Source organism: Coniosporium apollinis (genome assembly GCF_000281105.1).
Source record: "Coniosporium apollinis CBS 100218 chromosome Unknown supercont1.10, whole genome shotgun sequence".
Taxonomy (NCBI): Eukaryota; Fungi; Ascomycota; class Dothideomycetes; genus Coniosporium; species Coniosporium apollinis.
In genome coordinates this window covers 266083-290985 of record NW_006913272.1, presented here as the reverse complement: position 1 = coordinate 290985, position 24903 = coordinate 266083, and the positions used below count along the sequence as shown (strand labels likewise).

Genomic DNA, 24903 nt, shown 5'->3' with positions numbered 1-24903 from the left:
AAACTGACGGACAGCTTTTACTCTCTATCGCATGAGATTGGTCTAGCTGCTCTACCATCAACAAGATCGTGAGTCCAGTTTGATCATGAATCTGGTGTTGAGCATGCTGGAGCAAGGATGCCGCAACGAGCATTTCGGATGGCCCCTGCTACTGAAAGTATGAACCCGCACAGCAGAGCGCGCCTGTCCGCGCATCTCACGAAGTATCTTGGCTGCGCGTCAATGCTTGGGAGTCAAAGACTGCAGGCCCGTCCCATACAACTACTAGGCCCTACTACATGGAGGCTCAAACCCGCGCACTACGAGGTGCACTCAGACGATCTCCCCACGCACCAAGGAATGTGCACTTTCCAGCATAGCGAGACTATATCTTACTTAACGATGGCCGAACCATGGTTCTATTCTTGTCTTCATTGTCCATCTCTTTCTCTAACGTTGACTCTTCCGCGGTTCCACTTATCATCCGAATATCTCAACTACCACGGTTCCTGTCAGCATGTTCAAAGTCGTACCACATACTCACCAACGCGGCTCCCAATGCCATTTTACTCTGCCGGTAGCCGTCACCAATGGCAGCCTACGAGGCTGGATCGAGTTTCTCGAGGTACCGCCGTCCGAAACAGCCGCTACTTTCATAGAGGCCCTAGACGAGTTGCATAGACGCCGCCGTGGGTCTCTCGTCCGGCTCTTGGAGCGATGGCTCCTCTTCCAGGAACCTACGGTCGGCTTTGGTAGCCTCTCTAGGGTAGGGCACTCGGAAGATCCCTTTCCATAAGTTTTGTCAAAGGCTGACGGCCTAGCAGATTGCCACTGATGTCGAGAGCCAAGATCCTCGTCGCAGCGTTCCACTGCTGGGATATCGGCGCAACGACGAGCTCACTGGGGCGCTACGTCACCCCCAGGATGTCAGCAAAACTGAACCGGTACTGCCTTTGCTGCTTCGCATTTTTGCGAATCCGGAGACCGACGTCCTTGTACTTGGGTCTGAGATTAGCCACAAAAAGGGATTCTTCTTGTTCTTGATTGCTATGCTGGTATGCATTGCGGTTGGCGTTCTTGTTGGCGTGCTATTGCACTCCGTCGAGCTTGGGTTTGCTTGCGGAGGTGGGGCGGTAACCGTTATGGCTGCTCTAGAGGCCTGTGTCGTTTGGGCGTATCGCTGAGACTTCTGCTTGATCGTCCTTCTCTCGAAAGAGGCGGTTGGATTCGCTGTCGTTGAAATGTACGAGGAAGGTACAGCACTGCATGGATGCGTCCGGCGCCGAACGCGCCCCGGCCTAGAAGCAGCACGAATCCATTGTCTTGTCCACAAGCCTTGCGGTCCGAGTGATACCGCCACTGGAGCTGCACAGATAGTCCGGCCGGTAAACCATGCATGGAACCCGGCTCTGCAGCGAGGCTCGTACTTCTTCTAAAGCTCGCCGGCGCCGGGGGTAGAATCACCGACAACACAACAAAGGCCAGGACGCTAAGGAATATCGCCACGGAGGAGACCTTCAGAGATACCGGATCTCTCGCTGAGGCTGTCAACCATAAGAACGGGGGGAGGAGAAGAAGGAGCGGACAGCCCTCTATGGAGTTGACGCTGAACGTGCGAGGCTAACAAGTTGAGGCTGTAGCCCCCGACACACGTATGATAGGATTGTCATTGCGGCGGTTGGCACTTCTGGGATTGACCTATGTGATTCCAGCAACGAGTTTCTTGGCACTATGTTTTTGATAGAGTAGTATTACAGAGACAACGGGCTGAGTTCCGTATCAACTTATATTCAAAGTGACGGACAATGAGCTCGTGACTGTTTGTTGCCCAAGAAGAATTGAAAATACGAACTTTTGCGTACAGATAATGCGGAAAAGACTGATGAGAAGCCAGCGGTCAAACAAACTCTTTCACCGAGCGCGAGTTCACAGCATTGCGTCATTGACTGTGGTGGAGTGTCGCTACCTACTATAGTGCTATGCCGGTGTATCAAGATCTGTCGGAAGCTGCAGCATCAGATACGATAGTACAGCATTATCAAGAGCGTAGGCGAAAGGAGACGCTCGTGACTTTGCGAGCGTGCCGCAAATTCGGTGACAGATAGAGAAGTGATGGCAAGGACCTTGGTAGACATGGTGAGTAACTATGGCAAAGTCCGACCATCGTGGAGTTTGACGATGTTTGTCGTCTGGGTTAGAGGGTCCAAAAGCCAGCTCTTCGGTGTGACGTGAGTGCTGATCGCCAGGATCGACAGGGGCGCTCTCAAAACTGCCGTGGAGAGCAACAGACGAACCAACGTGATGGAACAACGATCACCAACGTCTTGGTGATCGTCGGACACTCGAGCCGCTATTATTATCTGCATCCGCTTGGGCGTCAACTCTGGGTCTTATTTTCTGTCTTATGGTTCCGCAGCCGTGGAAGGCTTGTGAGTGAGCCGGGTTTTAGTCCAAATGCGGCCGGCAGATACTGATTCTATCAACCTTAAACCTTGAAACCACTGGTGTGGCTCGACATTGAAGGACGCGTAACGTTGTACGTGTAGCATAGCCTATTTGTTCTGCGATTGCCTATCCCTAGCTTCCTCCGGGTGCATAAGGGGGCGCCACCGCCACGTGTGGAGCTGGGATGGCTCTCTAAGGAACACTGATCCCGTGTGGTCCTTGCGCTTCGCTTCCACCATTCCGGATCCCCGATGCACCTTTTTCTGCAGCTAAGGAAGCCGTTCGAAGCATATCGCCCAAGGTCCAAGGTCCCGGTCTCCCCGCAGGTGCGAACTGCAGCCCAAAGGATCGAACTCAGCCTTGCGAAAATGCGATCTGTCGGCAGACAGAGCTGACACGGCACGTCAAATGCAAGAACCTACAGGGTGTCGAGTTGCTAGGTTACCTCAATGGGGACACGAAATTGCGCAGGATGAAGGGTCAGTAAGGTTCTGTCGCTGCAGGCCCTGCGCCAACGAGGGACTGTCGCCCTGGATAAGGTTTACTCTGCGAGTCTTTGTCGAGTCGTGCGTCAAGTGGCCTCTAGAGGATGTGTATCCGATAGGGTCAATTATCGCAAGCTGTGCTGCGTCGGTGGAACAGAACCGGGTCTCCCTAGGTTCATCCCCCCGATATCACGATTCCGCGCAACCGCTGCTGTATCAATCGCTTTGCGACTCGTTCTTACCGCCTCGGTTACTCCTGATTGAACGGGGTTTCTTCCATGTGTGACGATCCGCTTGATTTGACTAGGCTGGGGTGTTGATCCTTGCGGGAAAGCCGCCGAACACTGAAGTACGATGATTTCATCGGCAACAAGTTCTGCAAGAGAAGGAAAACCAGAGCGGCTGCCGGATTTGTATGTGAACGCAACATGTTTGAGATGCACCTTACGGTCGCCGCAGCCTCAATTGCCAAAAGCAATAGCAACGTGGTACAGCCAGCCAGCCACTATCTTTGATAAGACGGCAATGTGCGTTTGCGGTGTCCAAGATTGCCGCTACATATGGTTCGCATCAGTCGCGCGTTTGTGGGAGTATTTACGCATCCGTCCTCTTTGCTCCGAGAAACGGCTGTCACCGTTGCAGGCGGTCGATCAAACGCGCTAGCACTAAGAGACGAGCTGGGCCTCTCAGGTTCTACGGACAGAGAACTTCCTCCTAACCGAGCTGCTTGGCGGTTGGGCGAGCCGTGGGAGGGCATCGCATGTCTCGTGCTACTCGAGACACGATTGCGTTCGTATCACGGAGCAGAGCCGCAAACGAGATAGAAGTCTCTGAGAGATGAGACGGGAGGTGGCAGGCCCTCAGCAGGTACGTGGGCAGCCAGCTCCAGAATCGACTCACAGAGCTCCCGCTTGCGCGCCGACGGCGCTGAATGGCGCGGCTGGGGATTTACCACAGGAATCAACAAGGTTGCGATGGCTTGGATAGCATTCGAGCCGCTCCTCAACAACACACCACACACAGGGCAGCTTCGTATCCACAGAGCTGGATCGAACGTGGACTACCGGTGCCCCGGGAGATGGCGGGCGATTGGGGGAAACAGTCGGAGGGCGGGATGTGGAAGTGGTCGTCGGGGAGCAGCAGCCGGGAAGCTGAGGCTGTTTCTAGTTCAATTCTAGCGCTGCGAACGAGTCATCGCAGCCAAGCTAGAGCAGGTTACGAAGCCCGGCAGCCTGTCCGAGATTGAACGCTACCGATTGTCAGACGTGACTGTGTCATGCTGCGATGCGAGCGTTCGCACTCGTCGCACAGTCACTGCGCTGGAGGCGACGGCGCACTCCAGACATGGCGGGCCTTGTTTGCGAAGGGACAATCGCAGGCAACTGTGGCTGCTGCTGCAGCGACGTTGAGACGGTCGATTGATGGACAGGCCGGCGGCCGGAACACGGGCCCGCAGTGGCTTGAGACGGATCTCAGTCTACTGCAGGAACAGCTTCCCAGAAAGTCAGGGCGATCCATCACCCTTGCTAGGCCACAGAAATTACTGTTCCTTTCTGACAAGCTGGCCGCTGAAACAGCCCGCAAACCCGTCGGCAGGCACGTCATGTTCGCTCAGAGACTCTCAAATTTCATTTGTCTCGCTTTGCTGCCAAGCTAGGTACGATTCTTTTGCGCAGAAAGGGGCCCCCATATATCAACCCTTCAGCTCCCCACGCCATGTTTTAGCTTGCTCACTCATCCTCTCTTCCGCTATCTCACACACTCACACGGCTGTCTGCCTGAAAGGCCTTTCCGTCTCCGCACACGGTCTCCTTGGTTGTACGCCGAACCTTAATATTCGTCCGCCGGCATTCAGCTGAACGCAAGACCCACGTCACCAAAAATAGCAGGCGGTTTCCACAAAAGCGCCTGCCGGTCACACATTCAAGAGCTGTCTTCTCTGCAGGCGGGTGCTATACAAGCTTGACCTCGCCTGCTCTTCTTCCCGGAGAGTTCATCCTCGCTGCCTACGACAGTTACACTGTGAGTCAGCAACGCACGCTGAAGCAGTCAGCTCACCTCATCATGTGAGGAGTCTGTTACTGACTGGCTATAAAGTGACGCTCATTCCACAATGATACTCCGGGAATCTCAATCCACCAACATGGGACGAGGTGCCTACGATACCACAGGCACGCCAAAGCCGCCGCCGCCGCCCCCGAAGAGGCGATAATACTCGAAGTGCACGCGTCACCCTTTCCATCCAATCTTATTCGTTTCGGCCCACTTCTACTCGTCGGGATTTTGCGCTGGCTGCTTTCCGACTTCATCTTCCACCGAGGGATGAGGTGTCTCGCTAGGTGAGTTGTCGCGCGCTCGTTGGTTCACAGAGCAACACCTTGCGTCGCGAGAAATCCGGACTAACGCGCCCCTTAGTAGCCAGCGAGCAAACTTTCTCCCGAGCCACAGGCCATCCTCCCGACCGCTTCATCTTCCTTGATCGACTACGAACTTTAATTCCACAGCGACTGCATTTCGGCTTCGACATATTCAATACCCCATTAGCGATTTCTTAAGCGATTCTCCTCATTCGATCGACGCTGTACCAATAATTTCCTATGTCCGGATCAGCGCTCTATACCCTTCATACTCTGCACCTTTGAGCGGGCGACCTCTCACAAAAAGTCTTTCGGCGTTGGGATGATAACTAGAGTATGGGTGGCTCAGGCCTCGTGATACCAAAATGGGTACCTTTCTTTTTTGCAGGACAACATCGGATAGATGGCATCGTTTCGCAGTTCATTCTGCACACTCATACAGGGCTTGGGATAGTGGTACAACGGCTCGGCTGGGACGGTGCTCAGGTTTGCACGGCGCGCAAATTGTAGCGTGCTTTGCTACTGGAGGATCACATTCTGCATTTGCAGATCTGATCCTGTCGTGAGAGCTGTTGGGCTTTGCCTGAGCCTGTGTATCTTTAGATGCTATTGAAGCGGCAGAATACCATTGTAATCACATCGGACTTCAGTCTTACATCATCCGAATGTGTTTGCCTCTGCGTTTAGTTCTGCACCGCGGTTACACACTGGAGCGCGGATGTGATCCCGTAGCTGCACCTTGATCTTTCCGCCAGGCGGTGATGCGGGAGACATGCATGTCGGCCACCATTGTCACAAATCTACCTGGGCAGTAGGCCCGACTACACAACTAGCAACTTCGATCAGTACTACTCGAAACTGCTGCGATTGAACCACTGTCACACTTGGAGCGTATACGCGATCTGTCTTTTCTCGGTCCAACTTCAACCACACTGTCCGCCAAGTTTCCACCCACGTCGAACGCGGAAGCATCACCTGGGCAGTCCCACAACCACAACCGCACCCACACCCACATCCACCCATCTCACCACAGAACCAACCGGCCGAAACTCCGACGTCCCTTACCGCAGCCACGTCGCAATCCAACCACGAATTCAAGCCACCAATCCAGCCACCATGTCTGTCACAAACTGGCGCACCATAAACATCGACGCCTACGATCCTGATTCAGCCGCCAACTTCGACCTTGGCACGCTCACGCCCGCGGTCGTGCCCGTCTCGACGGCGGACGTGCAGAGTTTGGCGGGTCAGATACGGCAACTGCTCCGTGGGGGGGACAGTGAGGGCGCGCTGAGAGGAGCATTGGAGAATGCGCCGTATGGTGCCGATGAGAGGGGGAAGGTGGGTTGGCATCTCGAAGCTCCCTTCGTACCAAACCGGTGGCTCTCAGACACTAGAGCTGGTTGAGGGGTCTCCATACCTTGCTCCGGTCCAGTCTATGAGACGTGTCTCGGAAACATGCAAAGCTTTTGGGCATCACACCAAGATCTGGCGGAAGTGCTGACGCGGATCACCCATCCCACAGGAAGTCCATACCGCCACAGTGATCGAGATTCTCCAATCGATACGGCAAGCAGAAATATCGCCCATACTCGGCCGAATGTACCAGTCAGAAGGCGGGACCGAGGTGCTGGATGTCCTGATGAAGTACCTGTACGTTGTGCTTGGATGCTTCCCACACGGCTTTCCCTTTCATCCATCCTGAGCCCTCGCTCCTCCCTTTGCCCAGACCGGGATTCTTAGAACACTATTGGCCAAAGCCTCTGTCCCCACTTTCACTCGCTTTCCATCCTTCTGAGTGCAGAAAGCAGTTTGACTGATGCGCCGGCCATCAAACACAGCTACAAGGGCATGTCAGGACCACCCTCGTCGTCGCAAGGGAGATCGATAACCCCGCAAGCGACCGGCTTCTCGCAAGTTCACTCTCGAGGCGGAGGCGAAGGCGGTGGACAAGCCATGAGCGTGCTACTGAGCTGGCATGAGAAGGTATGTTGTAGCTCTCTCCAGCAGCCAGACGCCTTTCCCCACGCAACTGCTATTGAGCCCACATCACGTGCTCACGCGTGACCCATCTTTCGCGTTCTATGGGTATCGCATCAATTGCACAGAACGACTGCATCAGTGCGTTGAACCTTGCTGACGACATTTATCCTCACAGTTGATAGAAATAGCGGGACCAGGCAGTATCGTGAGGGTGATGACGGACCGGAGAACTGTGTAAGCAAGCATCGCAGCAACAGAATAGACAATCCATGGCCTTTTATGAGCCAAAGCGCAAGACACAGGACGTTTCCGCAATCGTGCTGGTAGCACGCGTTATATTACTGCTGCCCTTACAATCCAGAGAGACTAGGTATCCAGCCGGAACGCTGCACTCAATGAAGTAACGAAACCCGCTCCATGCGCTCCCCGGTGCCAGTGCCTCAAAGAATATCCCCCGACGACTGGATAAAGACAGAACAGTAAAAGCCTGTTGTACCACCCTATCGCTTATACCGCTTCGTGTCTTGGCGGTTCAGTCTGCGACGTGCCACCTGTGACCGGTGCAGCATCAAACGCATTCGCATTCTCCTCGACCCCCGGGTTTTTCTCCTTTACCCCTTCCTCCGCCCTCACATGCGCGCTCAAGGGACCGAATCTCTCGTTGTGCCGATAGCTCATCCACAGAACGATGGTAGCAGCAATGGTCGCCAGCAAGCCAGCCCACTCGAAGACGACTGAGGCGATGGCGTGCGCGTTGGAAGAGTACTCGAGCGGGTAGTCGCCGGAGGCTTTGAGGTCGGCACGAGCGGTGGCGGCGTCGACGCCTGTGATGCGGGCGCGGGAGGATGCGGTGATGACCTGGACGATGGTGTCAGTCGCTTGATGTTCGTCGCAGGTGTGTAGAATTCGTTTGGTCACTTACCGTAACAGCAATCGCACTACTCAGCGCAAACAAACACGCCAGCACCGAACACACCCTCCACGCCCACCTTACCGCCCTCGACTCCCGCCGCTCCGGCCAGATCAGATCGAAGAAGAAGCCGGCCCCGAAAATCGTCGCGACGTATATCCCAACGAAGATGTTGTAGCTCGCCGCGCCAACGAAATCGTCGTTGTGCACCGCAGCGCGCCCGTCGTGCCGCTCGATGAAGCGCTGCTGCGAGACGTAGTCGGAGAGCGCGGCCGTGCCGAGGGATTCCGACACGACGCAGAGGATCATGGCGAGCTGGTAGACGATGAATTTGGTGCGGCGGAGGTGGTACCGCCGGGACCACATATTAGAGTTTGCGAATTTGGACCAGCGGATTTCGTGGAGGTCGAGGCCCCAGATGACGGCCATGCTGGCGGCGGTGTGGTTGTTGTTGGCGGAGGAGGATGAGGATGAGGATGAGGGGTGAGGCGAGGTAGGGTGGAGCGGCGGCCTTTTAGGTGTAACGGTGTGAGTCTTGCTGGGAGCTTTCGCTAGCTTCGCTGCAGACAGATATTGCGCGGTTGTGAATGTCCAGTATCAATAGTCTTAACTAGAGCTCAGCGATAAGCAATAAGATCAACAGCTGCGTGATGATGGAGATGCTTGAGTTGCTAAAGCTCCGGGGAAAGAAGAGGATATCAACAACCCCCGGAAGTGAAGAGCCATGCCCCAGCGAAACATTCTGGCAAAGCCCTGACGAAGCAGGCGCGACACTGCTCGGTCACCGATCCCAGCTGGCGCCCGTTGGCCGCCTTAGCCAGGGATCATCCAGCGCCTTCCGCTGCTAAGCTTCCAACAAGCAATTGAAAATGCCTTGGAAATATGCGAAGCGACATCAGCGGCGGCTGGCGCATCAATGATCCAAACGCTGTGTCCGAGAGGAGCTGGGATCATGATTCTGCACCTGAGCTGCTCCTTAGACATGAAGTGGACTTGTTTCTCTCACTGACAACCGCGCGTCTGAGTCGTCTACGCACCTAGCCGGCTATCCGACGTCCTCCAGGTTCGACGTCATCAGCAAGGATTGTGATTGGGGTTTTAGATTCCCATCTGCAGAGCGCGAAGAGAGACTATTTCCGGTCCACGGAGATGGTAGCAATCCAGTAACACAGCGCTCCTCAGCTTCTCCTTATCTGTAGCACGAGAATAGTTGACTCTCTATATGTCGCGTGATCAATGCTGAGCAACCGAGACCAAGGAAGGCCGTGTCGGCTTCGCAGCGATTCCATACTTTTAACACCTGCGGCCGCAGTTCCATCCAGAGACTGCTACGTTTGACGAGGCCTCGCATCCTCCCTGACGTAGTCCGCAGCGACAGAGTAATGAACTGAGCAGCCTGACTCACTTAAGCCTCCTTCAATAGGACTGTGGGCCATCGTCTTTTCCGCCCAACACTAAAAGTGCAGACGGTGTCATAGGAGCGATTGAAAAGGCATACTGTCACAGCAAGAGCATGGAGACCAGGGTCCGCACTGACGGGCCGTATATGTTCGTTCCCCAGATAAGGATGACTACCCGATATACACATCCACTCCCCCCCAACTATTAATCCCCTCCTCATGGCCCACTCCCAACGACATCACCAACTAACAGCACAGGATCCTTGTTGCTGAAGTTCTTCACATCCCCCAACACCGGCCCCGCCTCCGCCTTCAGCGCATTCTGGAACTCCTCGACGCTTCCGAACTCCAGTGTGCAGCACACGCTGTGGGGGGACTCGTCGCCCGTGGCTGTGCCGACGAGCTTTGCGACGCGGTAGCCGGTCATGCCGTGTGGGCTGTTTGTGGGACATGTGTTAGTCTGGATGGATATGGGAAGGGGGCGAAAGGCTACGCTACCCGAACTTCTCTTGGACGAAGGGCATGTGGGAGGACAGGTAGTAGTCGAGGTCAAAGGTCGCATCGGAGGTTTGGGGGTAGAGGACTGTGATTGCGACAGGCATGGTGGGCGAGACGATGGCGGTTGGTTCCTGCTGGACCTCTGGTAGGATGAGATATACTTCTCAGCAAGTTGCGACAAGTGAGGATTCGAGCAAGCCTGTGCACTCCCCATTCGGACGGGGAGATGGATACTCTGCTCTGGCTTCGAGTAAAACGTACCTGTCTGTTTGTATGTGGGATCTTCTACTTTGATGCTGTCTAGGTAAACGGATATATCCACTCTGAACTCAGCCTTGAGGAGGTACTACCTAGTATTATATGACTGCGGGGCAACGGAGATATGAGCCACATCCGATACCCCAGGTTTTGATAACGCGGGGTACGGAGAACTGCCCTTTCCAATACCCCACCAGTTCGTACTGGAACCCTGGAAGCTCCTGAGGTACCAGATAGTGGCTGACAAGATCAATCCTGTAGGGCCAGCTCACACGTGCACACCGTTGTCAAAAGGAAATCAGGAGCCAAGATTGAGAGCATTGCGCTTGGAAATGTGGTCACTCTTTCTCCAAGGGCTATGGCAGAGAGACGAGGTAGCATAGAAAGCATACATTACACATGTACAAAGACATTGCATGGCCATGAGTATTCTGACTTTGGTATTGTGGATGATATCTGGTAACTCGCCGCCTTCTCCGTGGCGCGCGCTTCCCAAAGCGGTAATATAGCCTCCATCGTAGAACGCCGCATTGTCTAAGGTGTTCAGATCGTGCTTGAATCATGTTCAACGTTCGCCCGATAAAGTCCATGTTCAGCCTGAGTGGCAGTCGGCTGCGCTGATGCAACGATGTGCTCCGTGAGCTTCGTGGTGGATCCTCCGGGCTCGATGGCTTGACACAAAATTCCTCGTGGTCACGATGCACAGCGGAGAGTGCAGTGCAGTCAGGTACGAGTGCCAATCAGTTCCATTAATTCCCCGTACTTCGACCTTCATACAGAGTTGCTGTACTCTGAGGTCGGCTTCCGAACCACTTTGGTTTTACGCCGACATCAACAGAACCTCCAATGTCGGTAGAGACGACCCCGCGGTTGTCCCCACATGCGCTCCACAGGATGATCTGAGGACTGAGTGGCAATCATTTATGGGTCCGTACTGTACTCGTAACGGGCATGGCATCCAGGAGCACTCTTGGCTATGTAAACGGCATTGCTCCGGCCTCAACTGCCGAACTCCCAGACGTCAACGCAAGTTGTCACGCTCACCAGATAATGCCGTGCTGTGAATGCCGCTTGGCTGTCGGCAGTTGAGCGTCAGTCTGCAGCAGGATACGGAGAGTGTTCATATAAACAAGACGTTGTGACCACACAGAGATGGCAAGAATTCGTCCAAAACTGGTCGAGACAGAACATCATGGGGCTGCTTCAGGAGATACTCCCATTCATCATCGCATACTGGCCGCTTGTCTTGTTTTCCGCAGTGACAGCATACCTACTCAGCAACAAATATAATAAAGGGCTTAACAAGTATCCTGGCCATTGGCTAGCAGCATACACAGACTGGTGGCGCTTTTTCGACGCGCTTGGCCGGAAGACAGAGTACACTCATATACGTTTGCATCGCAAGTATGGCGATATCGTCAGGCTGGGACCCAACGTTCTCTCGTTCGCAGATCCTCGTGCCATCAAGATCATATACGGATTAAACAAAGGCATGACAAAGGTACACATCCATAGCTCCACCACAAGCCCCTTAGCAAAACACTCACAAGTCCCCTTACACAGTCCGATTTCTACCCCGTCCAACAAGCCGTCTCCAACGGCCAGCGTCTCCCGTCCCTCTTCTCTACCACAGACGAAGATTACCACGCCAAGTACCGACGATGCGTGAACAGCGCGTTCGCGATGAGCTCGCTGGTGTCGTACGAGCCGCTCGTGGATTCGACGACCAATTTCTTCCTCGAGCGCACGCAGCAGCTCTTCGCCGACACTGGCCGAAGCTGCAACTTCAACCAGTGGCTGCAGTTCTTCGCGTTCGATGTTATCGGCGAACTGACGTGGAGCAAGCGGCTCGGGTTTGTGGAGAAGAACGAGGATGTGGATGGGATTGTTGGATTTCTGGGACGGTTTTTGAGCTACGCTGGGCCGGTAAGCGCTTACATCTTTCCACACCAGTCTACGGAACAATCTGCTGACACCGTCCCAGATCGGCCAATTCCCTCTTCTCGATTTGCTCCTCGAGAAGAATCCCCTCCGGCTCCAACTGCAAAAATGGGGCATCAGCCAGACCGTCTTCCCCGTCACCGCGTTCGCGCAGTCGCGCAGCCAGGAGCGTTCAGCCGAGATGGCGAAGATTGCATCCGACGGCCTCACCGCTCAGGACCCCAACCGCGGAATCGACCTCCTCACCAAATTCACGCAAGCCCAGCACGCCCACCCCTCCTTCATGACCTCCAAGCAAGTCCTGACCTCGTGCGTGAGCATGGTTTTTGCGGGATCTGAGACCACGGCCATCAGTCTCAGCACCGTGTTCTATTACCTGCTGAAGCATCCGCGGTGTTACGCGAAGCTGATGGCTGAGCTGGACGGCGCGGTACGTGACGGTGTGATAGTCGATCGCGCGAACGGAGCTGTGAGTTGGGCGGAGAGCCAGAAGCTGCCGTATCTGGACGCGGTCGTGCAGGAGAGCTTTCGCATCCACCCGGCTGCGGGACTAATCCTCGAGCGTGTGGTGCCGAAGCAGGGCATCGATATCCTAGGCGAGCGGATCCCAGGCGGGACCATTGTGGGGTGCAATGCTTGGGTTCTGCACAGGCGGCCTGAGGTCTTTGGCGAGGATGTCGATGTCTTTAGGCCGGAGAGGTGGCTGGAGGCGAGCCCGGAGAGGGTCAAGGAGATGAGGGCGACGATGTTTCAGTTTGGTGCGGGAGCGAGGACGTGTATTGGGAAGAACATCAGTCTACTGGAGATCTATAAGCTTGTGCCGAGCTTTCTAAGACGGTTTGAGGTGAGTTACTGCGGTTTAGAGAAATCTTGGTCCAACTTACTGATGGGTACGCAGATTCAGCTTGAGGATCCGGCTAAGGAGTGGGAAACGCATAATGCGTGGTTTGTAAGGCAACTGAATTTCAACACAAAGTTTAGGGCGCGGCGGGTCAACATGAGTGTATAGCGTTTGAGGAGTGGGTATTGTAGTTCTTGCTACTAGGTGGTACGACTCCGATCCGCTGCGGGTCGAGTCACGAGTGCTGTAATACAATGATCTTGCTGAGATTACAATCAGAAAACCAGCTGCATTGAAAGAGACATGAAGAAACGTATGGAACCAAGTATATCTCTCTACCTATCTGTCAGACTGAATTTAACCTGCGTTGAGTGACCTGTTAGTATGTCAGCAGTGGCGAGAGGGATGTCTCGGGGGCCCAGGTGTTGGAGCGCCACAGCCGACGCTTCAAAGGCCTGGATATAGATTGAGTGACTTCAACATCGCTATCGCGCTTGCGTTTCTTCGCTTTAACCAGTTGCCACTCTGCGTGATCATCCAGCTGGATAGGCAAGTCACGAGGCGGTCTCGGCAGCGCCTTTCTCCCGTGCTGTTCAATCCCCTGCCAAGTTGAGGTTTGAAACCATTGACCGATCCACCACATAGGCACCGGACAAATTTTGCGATCACCTCTCGCGGCTACCTCCCGTGGGAGTGGGATCGCAGTTACCAGCATGGCCGTCGGCGCAGCGAAGTCGTCGTGCGGAGCGATCTGTCCGCCGAACGTCCATACTTCCCATGACCAGCCCATCTCGGCGCCGGTGCTGGACAGCATGTCGATGCGGCTGTGGCAGGGCTCTGCGTTACCGCCGCCACGGCGCATCACGCCGAAGGCATGTGCCAGCTCGTGGACGATATTGACGGCGAAGAAGAAATTGAAGCGCAGACGCTGGCATTCAGTAGTGCTATCGGAGGTGTAATACAGGCTGGCCCACCATTCGAAGAGGTCGCTTAGCCCGATCTGGGTGGCTGCCTTGAAGTCAGCATTGAAAATCTTATTCTTCTTGGGACGGGATGGCCGTGTCCGGTCTATGGTTGTGTGTCCAAATACATCAGTTAGCGGGTCGAATGAGAAACGAACGTGATATCGCATCTCCGCTAAGGCCATCATAGTGGTGCGGAGGTTGTCTTTGGGGTCGTCAGCCTTGGGTGGGGGGTTCAGGTAGACCTGTCCGGTTGTCGGATCGCTCACCTCCTGGCCTAGGCCTGCCTGCACCCACCACTCGAGCAGTGCATCGTTTTGTAAAAACTGCGAGGCTAGACGCAGAGCTGGCTTTAGGGTATCGTAAGTGTCCTTTGAGGTGTCAAAATTGCTGCGCTGAAACACTGGATGGATGGCATTGCGGAGGTTTCCAATGGTAATGGTGGAGTCGTCCAGTAATCCGTAGTGGTCAATGTAGGGTTGTAAGAGCTTGAGGATATCCTCGGATGCGGAGGCGACCTCGGACATGCCGATCGACCCAGCGATTCGAGCAGTTATTGAAGATAGTAATGGAACTGAAAGCTTTTCTTACTGAAACGTTTGATGTATTCAGATAAGACTGAAAAGTAATAGAGCTGAACGTGAGGACATTATCTAAAGGCATTCTTGAGTCCTGAATAAAACAAAGAGTTTAATGAGTGCTAAAGGTCGATACAATAGAACGGAGGTCAACCATAAAGAAACAGAGTCGAGATTGACAAAGAAGACATATGACCTAGCGTGTGAACATATAATGAGATTTGTAATTTGCATCGCTGTAAGCGCGGTCTCAGCCGTAGCGATTGTCGAGGCAAGTTCGAGGTAGATTTGGCTGTGCAGCGAGTGCTCCAGCCGTATCGCAAATGCAGTGGCCGAAGTTTTCCATGATCGGAGCTGCTATTCTACCGTCGGTCTCCGCTCAATAGCCATGTCTATGCTGGCGAGGGATCCAAAGTTGAACTGCTAGCGAATATGAGTATGAGGGAGCCCTTGGTTTCGCATAGCAGTGCAGGGGAACGTTTCCTATATGCAAAATCCGCTGGGAGGCAGCGTCGCACTTAGATCTGGCGAATCTTTCTATCCAATCCACGGATAGGAGTCGACAGATCCTACCATCGCTTTACCGAGGCTCTGACCCTGTCGTATTCGGCCGCGGCATGGGCGCGTAGACCGAATGGTACGTAGAAAGCCCATGCAATCTTGTAGCGCCATATCGTAAAACCGAAGTGGTCCTCAATCGGTTCCCGGTGGCAGCACTAGGAGCCATCTGATGTATCAATGGTGAAACGAGACACCACTAGGTGGATGCATTCTTAGACGTTGAAGTATACGCACTCCGAATTATAAAAGAATTGAACGATGAGGTGTCTTTACACAAGGCTTGATTTAAGCAAGTATGCTCACCGGCCTCACCGCGATGTTGACCCATAAACAGTGAACTTTAGGCATTAAGCCGTGAGAGAGAACAGGTGCAAGTATCCGAGGGATGGCGAGTGTCTTCACGTATCATCGGGTTGGAAGTTTTCTCGCTTCACGATCCAACTCCGCCCTCTCATTCACCTACGCATCGCATCTTTATTCACGGCAAAGAAAACGCATCGGATCCCCTCACCTATGCTGGGCAGTCGTGAAGGATCGGGTCAGTTCGCAGCAGCCGTTCCGATGTTCCGCGTGTGAGCGCCTTCACCGGACCGAGCACTTTTCCAGAAGTGAAGTAATAAGATATTCGTGAAGTAACGATCACGTGGACCGGCTCTAGCGCATCTTATTGACCAACGCGAGGTCGCGTACAACTTCAGCGCCACATATTCGTTACTCTACGCGAACCATTCGGGTGCCTCCACGGTTCCAAACCGATGGGCGGCGAATAGCTGGTCAACAAGCATTGTCAATCCTGTCGAAAACGTTCCATTCCACCTTCGAGCGCCTTGTTCAGCCAGGGTGTTCAGATCTTCTCTCAACTCAACTTTGTTCGACCATCACGTCAACCGCAGTGTTACCCTTCTGCACAGAACCGCTATCCTGCATTTCTCGTCGCACACCATCTAGTTGGCATTCTAAGTTGCGCACCATGAATTCCGGATTTCACGAGCGCGCGAAAGCTCTGAGGCCAGATCAATTCCTAAAACCGAACCGCTTCTGGGTTGGTATTCTGTATCATGAGAGGAAGCCAGAAGCAATCAGTCAGGAATCTGACTTTCTCTGGATTAAAGCGCATGGTGTAAGTGATTTTTCGGCTCAGTCTCAGATCTTGGCTTACACATGTATCAGAAAATCACGGTTCAGACCATCCAGAATGAGTATTTCAAGAAAACTGCGGAAGACGTAGTGCTTAAGCTTGACGACGAGGTTCCTTCTGAAGGCGCTAAACTGGCAGAGGTTAACTACTACAACGATAACATCGTTATATTCCGCGCCGTGGACAGGGATCCTCCAGAAGCACGCACACGCAGGCCACTGCAGCCAACCAATGGGCAGACATACGTGAAACCCTCCACGGAAGATCAACCGCCCGCGAAGCCTCCGCCGACTGGGAAAGATGTAGGATCCAACGCGTCGCATGTTTCAAGACCGATTGAGCCAAATATTCCCGTCCAGCCACCACCGAGCCCTCTAGATCAAAGCGCCGTTACTCATGTGAATCCACATGCGTTTCCTCCGGCTGGGGTTCCTCCCACGCCCGATGGAAAGTTGGAATCTGGGGCACACTATGGCCTCCCGCCTGATCCCCGGTTATTGTCCATGTATGCGGCTCCGCAGCCCATCAAGAGCGAAGTACTCGAGAGTGGGTTTCCTTATCCTCAGGGACTGCACCCTCCTGCAGCGCCAACGTCGGATCCTCCCTTCCAGCCGGCTGAAGCTCCGTCTCGCCCAGATTCGATGGAGCCTCAGAACGTCTACTTGCAAAAACTCATGACAGAAGAGTCTCCGGAGCTGCTTGAGGCGGGAGTTAAGAAAAGCTTAGAGCTACTGAGTTCACTGAAGGAGCCGCTGTACCCGCATCTCAAGGATACTCTTGATGCGGAGAACTGGTTGAAGTCTGTCGAGACGCTTGAGAAACAAGCCACACGAGCCCGGACGGTGCTTGGGGTGGTCGGTAACACTGGCGCCGGCAAAAGCAGTGTTATCAACGCTCTACTGGATGAAGAACGACTCGTCCCTACCAATTGTATGCGAGCCTGTACCGCTGTTGTAACAGAAATGTCTTGGAACGACAGCGAGCAGGAACACAGTAGATATCGGGCTGAAGTTGAGTTCATCAAGCCAGAGGACTGGGCGAAAGAGCTGGAAGTCTTGTACACAGACCTTCTCGATTCTGAAGGCAAGGTCACGAAAGACGTCTACAACGCGGATTCTGAGGCAGGTATAGCTTATGCCAAAATTAGGGCCGTGTATCCCAAACTAACGAAAGAGATGATGGGGGATCAATCTGTGCAGCAGCTCATGAAAGTTCCGGCCGTGCGAGACGTTCTAGGTACCACACGACAGATTGTCGCCTCGGCGTCTGATCGCTTCTACAAGCAGCTGCAGTTCTATGTAGACAGCAAGGAGAAAGCCACGGCTCAAGAAAAGGACAAGAAGAAAAAGGGAGAGCCGAAGCAGATGGAGTTCTGGCCTTTGATCAAGGTCGTCAAAATCTATACCAAGTCTGCCGCGTTGAAGACTGCAGCTGTCGTGGTCGATCTGCCTGGTGTGCACGATTCCAATGCCGCCCGCGCCGCTGTCGCAGAAGGATATATGAAGCAATGCACAGGCTTGTGGATAGTTGCGCCGATCACTCGCGCAGTGGATGACAAGACTGCCAAATCCCTCTTGGGCAACACGTTCAGGAGACAACTGAAGTACGACGGTACCTATGGCAATGTCACGTTCATCTGTTCGAAGACCGACGATATCTCGGTGACGGAAGCTGAGGATAGCCTGAATCTCGATCTGTCGGACAAGTGGGATCAAGAGGAAGCTCTCAAGCGCGAGCTGAAGGAGAAGAAGAAGGAGTTTCAGGAGCTCAAGGAATCGAAAGCAGTGTACAAGGAGGTATATGACGAAGCTGACGAGCAGTTAGACACATGGGAGAGCCTCCTTGAGAGGGTACAGGCTGGTAAGACAGTCTTCGCGCCGAGGGAGAAAACTAAGCGCAAGCGATCGCCAGAGAGCCCCAAGCAACGCAAGAAGAGTCGCCGCAATAGTGATTTCGAGCTCGAACTCGACTCCCAACCTATCGCTGTTGACTCTTCGGAATCTGAGAGCGAAGCAACCAGGCCCAATGATGAAAGCGAATCCCGGGTGCCTCTAACGGAAGAGCGAGTGGAAGAAAGGATAGCAGAGATCAAATCCAACAAGAAGCGTGCGAGGCAAGAACGAATCAACTTGGATGCGAAGATCATCGAGGCGCAGAAAGAGATCAGGTCAATTCAATCTCAAATGGACGAAATCAAGGCTGAGATCAGCGCCGTCTGCATTGCGGGCCGAAACGGATACTCGAAGGGCGCTATTCAGCAAGATTTCGCTGCCGGCATCAAGGAACTCGACCAGGAGAATGCTATGGAGGAGAACGAGGCGGATTTCAATCCTGAGGAAGATCTTCGAGACTACGATGAGGTTGCGCGCTCTCTGCCTGTCTTTTGCGTCAGCAGCAGGGCTTATCAGAAACTCAGCGGGCGTTTGCAGAGGGACGAAGACGTGCCGGGGTTCAAGACATTGGAAGAGACCGAAGTAAGGTTAAACTGTACCATGAAAATGGCTCTTACTGACTAGCGCACAGATACCTCAACTCCAAGCGCACTGCCTGAAGCTGACGGAGTCTGGACGCATTACGAGCTGCAGACGATTTTTGAGCAGCTTCAGTCAGCTCACAAACTCGATGGGGCTTTGGGCTTCAAACGACGGGACTGGACTTCAACTGTCGGACACCCAAATGAGGTCAGAGAACGCGTATCTCCAGGAGAAACTCAATGAGCTTGAGAAGGTACGTTACATCTTCTTTCTGCGGTACCAGTTTGGAAAGCTCAGCATGAGCTATGTCAGGCATAGCAATGTTAACAGCATCTGTCAACACTTCTCTTCTGACGTTTACCTAACCGTCGGATGAAGTCACCCACTAATTGCTACGCAGGGCTTGGAGGCTGCTGTTGCAGAATGCCTCCGGGAGATGAAGGAGGCGCTGGCCGAAAACATCTTCGAGAAGTACAAGGACGCATGCGAGAAGGCAGAACAGGAAGCACTACCTACCTCTCAGCGATGGGGCGCTCACAGGAATCAAGGGGGTCTCTTCTGGGCCACTTACAAAGCAGTTTGTCGCAGGAATGGTGTGTTCACCGGCGCCGGTGGTCTCCATGACTTCAACGGACAGCTGTGAGTACGACGCAATAACCAGTCGAAAATCCTGTCACTAAACATACGCTAGATTCGAACCGGTTATGAAGCTGCTAGCTACTGGCTGGGAGAAAGCATTCGTTCGCCGTCTCCCTAATGTCCTAGAGAGCTACAAGAAGAGCTCCAACACTCTACTGAAATCGTTTCATAGGTCGATCGAGGCTCGCGCAAGGTCGCGCGGAGCTGGCGCAGCCGGCATGAATGTGCTAGCTCAGCAACTGAACGTATACGATCAGCAATTCGCGCACTTGGCTGCCCAGATGGTCGAAGTCATCCAAAACATGCAGCGAGACGCGAATCGCGAGTTCGTGCCCGTCATTGCCGACTGCATGACAACCGCGTACGAACAATGCGTTGCTGAATCCGGTGAGTCTCGCTACGTTCTCCCGTTACCGTCATCCTCTTTGGGAATCCTGCTAATCGATTCTGCGCAATAGGAATAGGATCCTTCATGCGGATGAAGCGTGCCATGACCGACCACGTCAGTCAAGAGTCGCATACCATGTTCCGCAAGGCAACAGAAACTGTCCAGACCGAACTGATCCGCATGTGCCGCGCGGTCGAAGAACACATGGCCACTAAGGCGGACGAGGTTTTCGTCAGCATGAAGCGAGACTACACTACGGTCCTCACTGGCGCGCACCTGCCACAAGGACAGCTCTTACCGAAGCCGGAGCGGACCTTGCGTGCAGAGGTTGCTGAGGTGCTGAAGACTGCTGAACCTCTCTTCAAGAAGCTTGTGGACGGGGCCGAAGACAATAGTGACGAAGGGTTTACGGCTAACGAAGGTGCTGGCGAAGAGGATGGCACTAATGCCGATGACGCGATGGATACGAGGAGCGAAAATGGAGATCACTGGGACAACGACGACACCATGGTCAGCGGAGGGAAGTCAAACGCATCGAACTCTCTGCGGGAAGATCAAGAAGACACGCCCGACGATACTGACAACACCTCGGGACCTTCCGTAAGCGCCGCAGCGTCCAGTGCTCCAGTCTCCCGATCGAAAACATCCACACCGCAAGTTGAAAGAAGCAACACCGACGCTTCTGCTACACCTGCCAACAGCGAGGCTCCTGTACGAAGGAACCTTAATCCCACAGTGGAGGACTGGCATTCTTCGCGCGGTACCAGTCTTGCTCTAGCGCGAGAGACTCCAACGCAAACTCAGTCTGATGTGCGGATGGCTGGCACGGATGATGAGGACTCGGAATACCATCCTGATTCTACTCAGGGCGATGAGACCTAGCAAGCCAGATTCTGAAGACATTCATCGCTGTCTTTAGGATGCATTTGGCTTCGACAACTTGTTCCGAGCTTCGAGGCGGCTTTCCGTACACGACGCATTCGAGCCAGGTCATTGGCTCTCGCCCTCAAAACTTCTCATCTCCTGCTCTTCGGCAGGCTAAAATCTCGGCTAGCATCTTCGGCGAGAAGGCTCGGCCACGTTCCTTAAGCTCGTTCGCAGCTTTCTTAATGTTGGAATCAAGGATCTTGGCTTTTTCCGGCATCGTGGCTTCGTTTTGAGATACCCAGCACGGAATCGAATGCATGGTGGTTTTGAGCGTACTTGCTTGGTTTTTCTTGTAACTATTAACCCCTATTGTCCAAAAAAAAAAGCAGGGTTCTTTCCAAAACTCTGATACCTAACACAAATGATGCTTTTTACAGCGTAACATAGCCAATCTTACTCCGTCCATTATGACGCCAGAGCGCCCAGGCGCGCGGTGACGACAGTCCCTCTATCCAGCTAAAAATGCTCACAGACGCCTAAATCCTCCCCTCTGATGCTCTGACCCCCCTTCGCCCCCAGCCACCTCCCCCCAAGTACGCCCAAATCCAAATGCGCTATCCAAGCCCCCCAATCCCGCACCCCCACTAGTCCCCATCAGCTCCCTCTAACCTCCCAACCCGCAACCTCCTCACTTCCCCCCACCGACAACCCTCCAAACCCCCTCCTCAACCTCCCTCAGCTTCTCCCCAACAGCACCGACCCAGGCACCAACGCTATTCCGCTCCCTCCGCTCCGCCTCGGCCGCATCGAGCAGCGCGTTCCGCTGCGCGGCACTCCCGTCGATGTAGGGGTTCTGCGCGTAGTTGGGCGGGTGCTCGAGGGAGTGGCGCGCGCGGTGGCCGTGGGTTGGTGCTCCGGGGGCGGCTGGGGGGTGTTGTTGGCCGGACTCGAAGGGCGAGGGCTGCGGGATTGCGGATGAGGATGGCGGGGCAGGGGGAGGTGGGACGCCGGCGCTGGAGGGGAGGGGTGCGGGATGCTGTGCTGGTGGCGGTGGTGGTGGGGGCATTGCGGCTGCTGTGGAGCGAGTCGGCGCGCTGTTGCTTGAGGGCGGCGGGATGGCGTACTGGGCTGGCATCTGGGTCGGGGGGAGTTGGTGGGTTATGGTTTCGGTGATAGTGGCTGTGACTGTCGGTATGTGGTTGGGGGGTTTGGGCACTGCGCCTGGCTGGGGCGGTGGAGGGCCATTGTGTGTTGTGCTTGATGCTGTGGGCGCTGCGGGACGCGCACCTGATTGAGGCGGCGATGGGCCTGTGGGATCTGTCGTGGTTGCGGTGGTGGTTGTAGGTGTTGGACGCGGTTGTTGTTGCGGTTGTTGTTGTCGTTGCTGGTCCTCACGCGCAGCTGTTCTTGGTGTAACACCCTCTGGCTTCGCGGCGGTGGTGTTTGGATTTATGGGAGCGTCCTTGTAGATCGGTATCGGTGGCATCGCGGAAGGCTGGTGTGTGGAAAGTCGGCATGGAAGTTTGACAAAGCTGTCTCCGGGGTCTTTTTATGCAGGTGCCTGGCGCTGCAAGGGTTGAGGCTGCTCTCAAAGGAATGCTGGCCTCAAGAGAGCTGGTTGCCGCTCTGGGTCGGATGACGTACGTTGGTGTCACGTGCGGCTGGTAGGAGGTGGCTCAGTCGTGAGTGCGCGGCAGAACTCAAGTGCTCTATCGTCATCGAGAGCTGCATGGAGGGCTCTTTGTTGTCGTGCGGAGAAGCGGATTGACTGCGAGGGCCGCGGGAAAGACGGTAGATTCGTCGCTGTTCAAGGGCTGCAGAGCGCTGTGGTTATAGAAGAACCTTACGAGCTGCAAGCGTCAAGAGATGGCAATTGTTGAGAGTCATAGTTAAGGTAATGCAGGTAGCGAATGAACCAACAATCTATGCACCTATTTTATGAAGCGCGACCAAACATCAACCGCTGAACCCAATGCCGAAATGTGCATCTATCGACAGAGAAGTCCGACCACGTAGCAAAGGGCAAATGCACACCACAGGCTGAATCGGGAAAGCATCAAATTGAAGCGGGACAAAACACAGTAGTACAGATGTAAGTAAAGTACAAGGAGGGAGACGAGCCAGAGGACAAGGCACCCTTCTCACACCGTCGGTTTGCTTTCCGTAACCAGAACAGTCTTCCACGCCGGGGACGCTTGGTATTGCTGCCGAACCACCATCACCTTCACCACCTTTCTCCACCGCACCTCCACACCAGCAGCTTCTATGCAGGACGCTATCCACTCGACGCTTAACCGGAACCACCCTTGAAGGCCTTGCCGAACATGAGCAGCTGCACGCGGTCGTAGATGGAGAGCACACCAGCACCGGCGACACCACGGAGGATGTTAGCACCAGCGCCCTTGAAGAGAGACTTGACACCCTCGGCGGCGATAATCTGGCGAGCGGCATCGACGGAGGACTTGTACTTGACGGCCTGGAAGAAACAATATCAGCCTGCAATCACGACTCAAATGTAGGGCAGATCGATACGTACCTCACCAGAAGTCATCATCATGCGACGACGGATGGTGTCAAGCGGGTAAGAAGCGATACCAGCACCAGTGGTGACGGTCCAGCCGAGCAGGAAGGAGGCAAGGAAGCTACCCTCGAGAGGACCGACCAGGACGACAGGCTTGAGAGAGTCGTACATGCCGAAGTACAGACCACGGTAGACGATGATACCAACGACCGAGGGAATGAAACCACGGTAGAGACCAGCAATACCATCAGAGGCGAGGGTCTTCTTGTAAACATCGACCAAGCCGTTGAACTGGCGCTCACCACCCTTCTTGGCCGACTTGGCATCGTTGGCGAGACGAGTACGAGCATAGTCGAGGGAGTAGACGAAGAGCAGGGAAGTAGCACCGGCAGCCTGGATACACGTTAGTGGAATTGGATTCCCAGAAGCGGGATTTGATACGTACACCACCAGAGGCCAGGTTGCCCATCATCCACTTGGCGTAACCATCACGCTCCTTCTTGAAGGCGAACATGGACTTGTAGGTGTCGCGGAAAGCGAAGTTGAGAGCCTGGGTGGGGAAGTATCGGATAACGTTGGCGGTGTTACCTCTCCATAGAGCGAGGAAACCCTCGGCCTGAGCGGTTCGCCTGAAGCAATCGGCAATACCAGCATACCTCCGGTCGAGGCGGCCAGACTTGAGCATTTCATCCTGTTACACCAAAAGTTGTTGGCATGTGCATCGCAAGCTTGAAGCGTGCAAGACTTGTCGCGAAAATGCGATTTGCAAGCGCAACATACCTGGTTCTGGATGAGCAGCTTGACACGCTCAATGGGCGCGGCGGCGGTCTTCGAGACGGCGGCGGAAACACCACCCACTGTTGATAAGCTGTCAGCTACCGCAAAGTGATCAAATACCGTGCGTTCATGTCGGAGAGGTCGTGGATAATGCCAATGGCAGCGCAACGGCTCAATGGGAGTGTCGCAGTGTGGGACGTACTCAAGAAATCGACCATGAAGCCCTATACGTCAAGGAAAGCGGGTCAGCAACCGATGCGATCATCTCACAAACCCGGACGGAGCTCGGCAGCACAACCGACGAGAAGCCATCAACAACAGCCCTGTAGCGATAAGCAGCTTGTGTCGCGGCCCTGTGCGAGGACACGCAGTGCTGAATCGAGCTGCAAAGAGCTGTTGTTGATGGATTGCACGCGAGCTGTGGGGAAGATAGGAGCTCCTGTGGATGCAGCTTACCGGCATGCCCATGAAGGACTTCTTCGACTGCACGACATCGCCGGCGGGAGGAGCCATTGTGACGGTTGATGAATGAACCGCTGGATAGAAGGAATTGAGTGGAGAGATGAAGTGGGTGGGTTGATGGTTGGTGTGGGAGGGAGAAAGAGAGTTGGTTTTTAAGAACGGGCGGGCTGCGAAAGGTTTTTGGAGATGAGGCGCTAAGCCAGAACGGGCTGCTTGGCGCCGTTGCTACAGGCCTGCCCGAAGACGGTTCGCGCGCTCGGGCAACTTCGGGACGATTTGGTCCAGAGCGAGACACTAGAATTATTCCCACCCTGGATGGACGGCCTTTCTGCTCTCTCCTCCGAGCTCACTTCCCCAACGATGCGCCTCAGCAGAGTAAACCTCGGCCGGATGAGTGTCGTACAGCGACCCTGCGTGCGACAGGCGCGCTTCGTTGCTC

At 54.4% G+C, this 24903-nt stretch overlaps 8 protein-coding genes across 8 annotated transcripts; 3 read left to right on the top strand and 5 right to left on the bottom strand.

Moving 5' to 3' along the window:
* Positions 1-6382: 6382 nt before the first annotated feature.
* Positions 6383-6971, top strand: W97_02666 (uncharacterized protein; the record flags this gene model as incomplete). The annotated part of the gene is made up of 2 exons (XM_007780566.1): positions 6383-6607; positions 6792-6971. 2 exons carry the CDS (start codon positions 6383-6385, stop codon positions 6969-6971), a joined length of 405 nt encoding a protein of 134 aa, XP_007778756.1.
* Positions 6972-7756: 785 nt separating this feature from the next.
* On the bottom strand, positions 7757-8588 carry W97_02665 (uncharacterized protein; the record flags this gene model as incomplete). The annotated part of the gene is made up of 2 exons (XM_007780565.1): positions 7757-8107; positions 8172-8588. The coding sequence occupies 2 exons, from the start codon at positions 8586-8588 to the stop codon at positions 7757-7759; spliced, it is 768 nt and encodes a 255-aa protein (XP_007778755.1).
* A 1188-nt stretch (positions 8589-9776) lies between these two features.
* Positions 9777-10161, bottom strand: W97_02664 (uncharacterized protein; the record flags this gene model as incomplete). The annotated part of the gene is made up of 2 exons (XM_007780564.1): positions 9777-9996; positions 10058-10161. 2 exons carry the CDS (start codon positions 10159-10161, stop codon positions 9777-9779), a joined length of 324 nt encoding a protein of 107 aa, XP_007778754.1.
* Positions 10162-11507: 1346 nt separating this feature from the next.
* Positions 11508-13265, top strand: W97_02663 (uncharacterized protein; the record flags this gene model as incomplete). The annotated part of the gene is made up of 4 exons (XM_007780563.1): positions 11508-11816; positions 11879-12241; positions 12300-13100; positions 13155-13265. The coding sequence occupies 4 exons, from the start codon at positions 11508-11510 to the stop codon at positions 13263-13265; spliced, it is 1584 nt and encodes a 527-aa protein (XP_007778753.1).
* Positions 13266-13476: 211 nt separating this feature from the next.
* W97_02662 (uncharacterized protein) lies at positions 13477-14586 on the bottom strand (the record flags this gene model as incomplete). The annotated part of the gene is made up of 1 exon (XM_007780562.1): positions 13477-14586. The coding sequence occupies one exon, from the start codon at positions 14584-14586 to the stop codon at positions 13477-13479; it is 1110 nt and encodes a 369-aa protein (XP_007778752.1).
* Positions 14587-16168: 1582 nt separating this feature from the next.
* On the top strand, positions 16169-20719 carry W97_02661 (uncharacterized protein; the record flags this gene model as incomplete). Its single annotated transcript, XM_007780561.1, has 6 exons — positions 16169-16318; positions 16369-18810; positions 18860-19063; positions 19211-19449; positions 19502-19836; positions 19908-20719. 6 exons carry the CDS (start codon positions 16169-16171, stop codon positions 20717-20719), a joined length of 4182 nt encoding a protein of 1393 aa, XP_007778751.1.
* A 673-nt stretch (positions 20720-21392) lies between these two features.
* On the bottom strand, positions 21393-21839 carry W97_02660 (uncharacterized protein; the record flags this gene model as incomplete). The annotated part of the gene is made up of 1 exon (XM_007780560.1): positions 21393-21839. One exon carries the CDS (start codon positions 21837-21839, stop codon positions 21393-21395), a length of 447 nt encoding a protein of 148 aa, XP_007778750.1.
* A 1155-nt stretch (positions 21840-22994) lies between these two features.
* On the bottom strand, positions 22995-24515 carry W97_02659 (ADP,ATP carrier protein; the record flags this gene model as incomplete). Its single annotated transcript, XM_007780559.1, has 6 exons — positions 22995-23180; positions 23241-23618; positions 23671-23916; positions 24006-24082; positions 24205-24226; positions 24459-24515. 6 exons carry the CDS (start codon positions 24513-24515, stop codon positions 22995-22997), a joined length of 966 nt encoding a protein of 321 aa, XP_007778749.1.
* Positions 24516-24903: the final 388 nt, after the last annotated feature.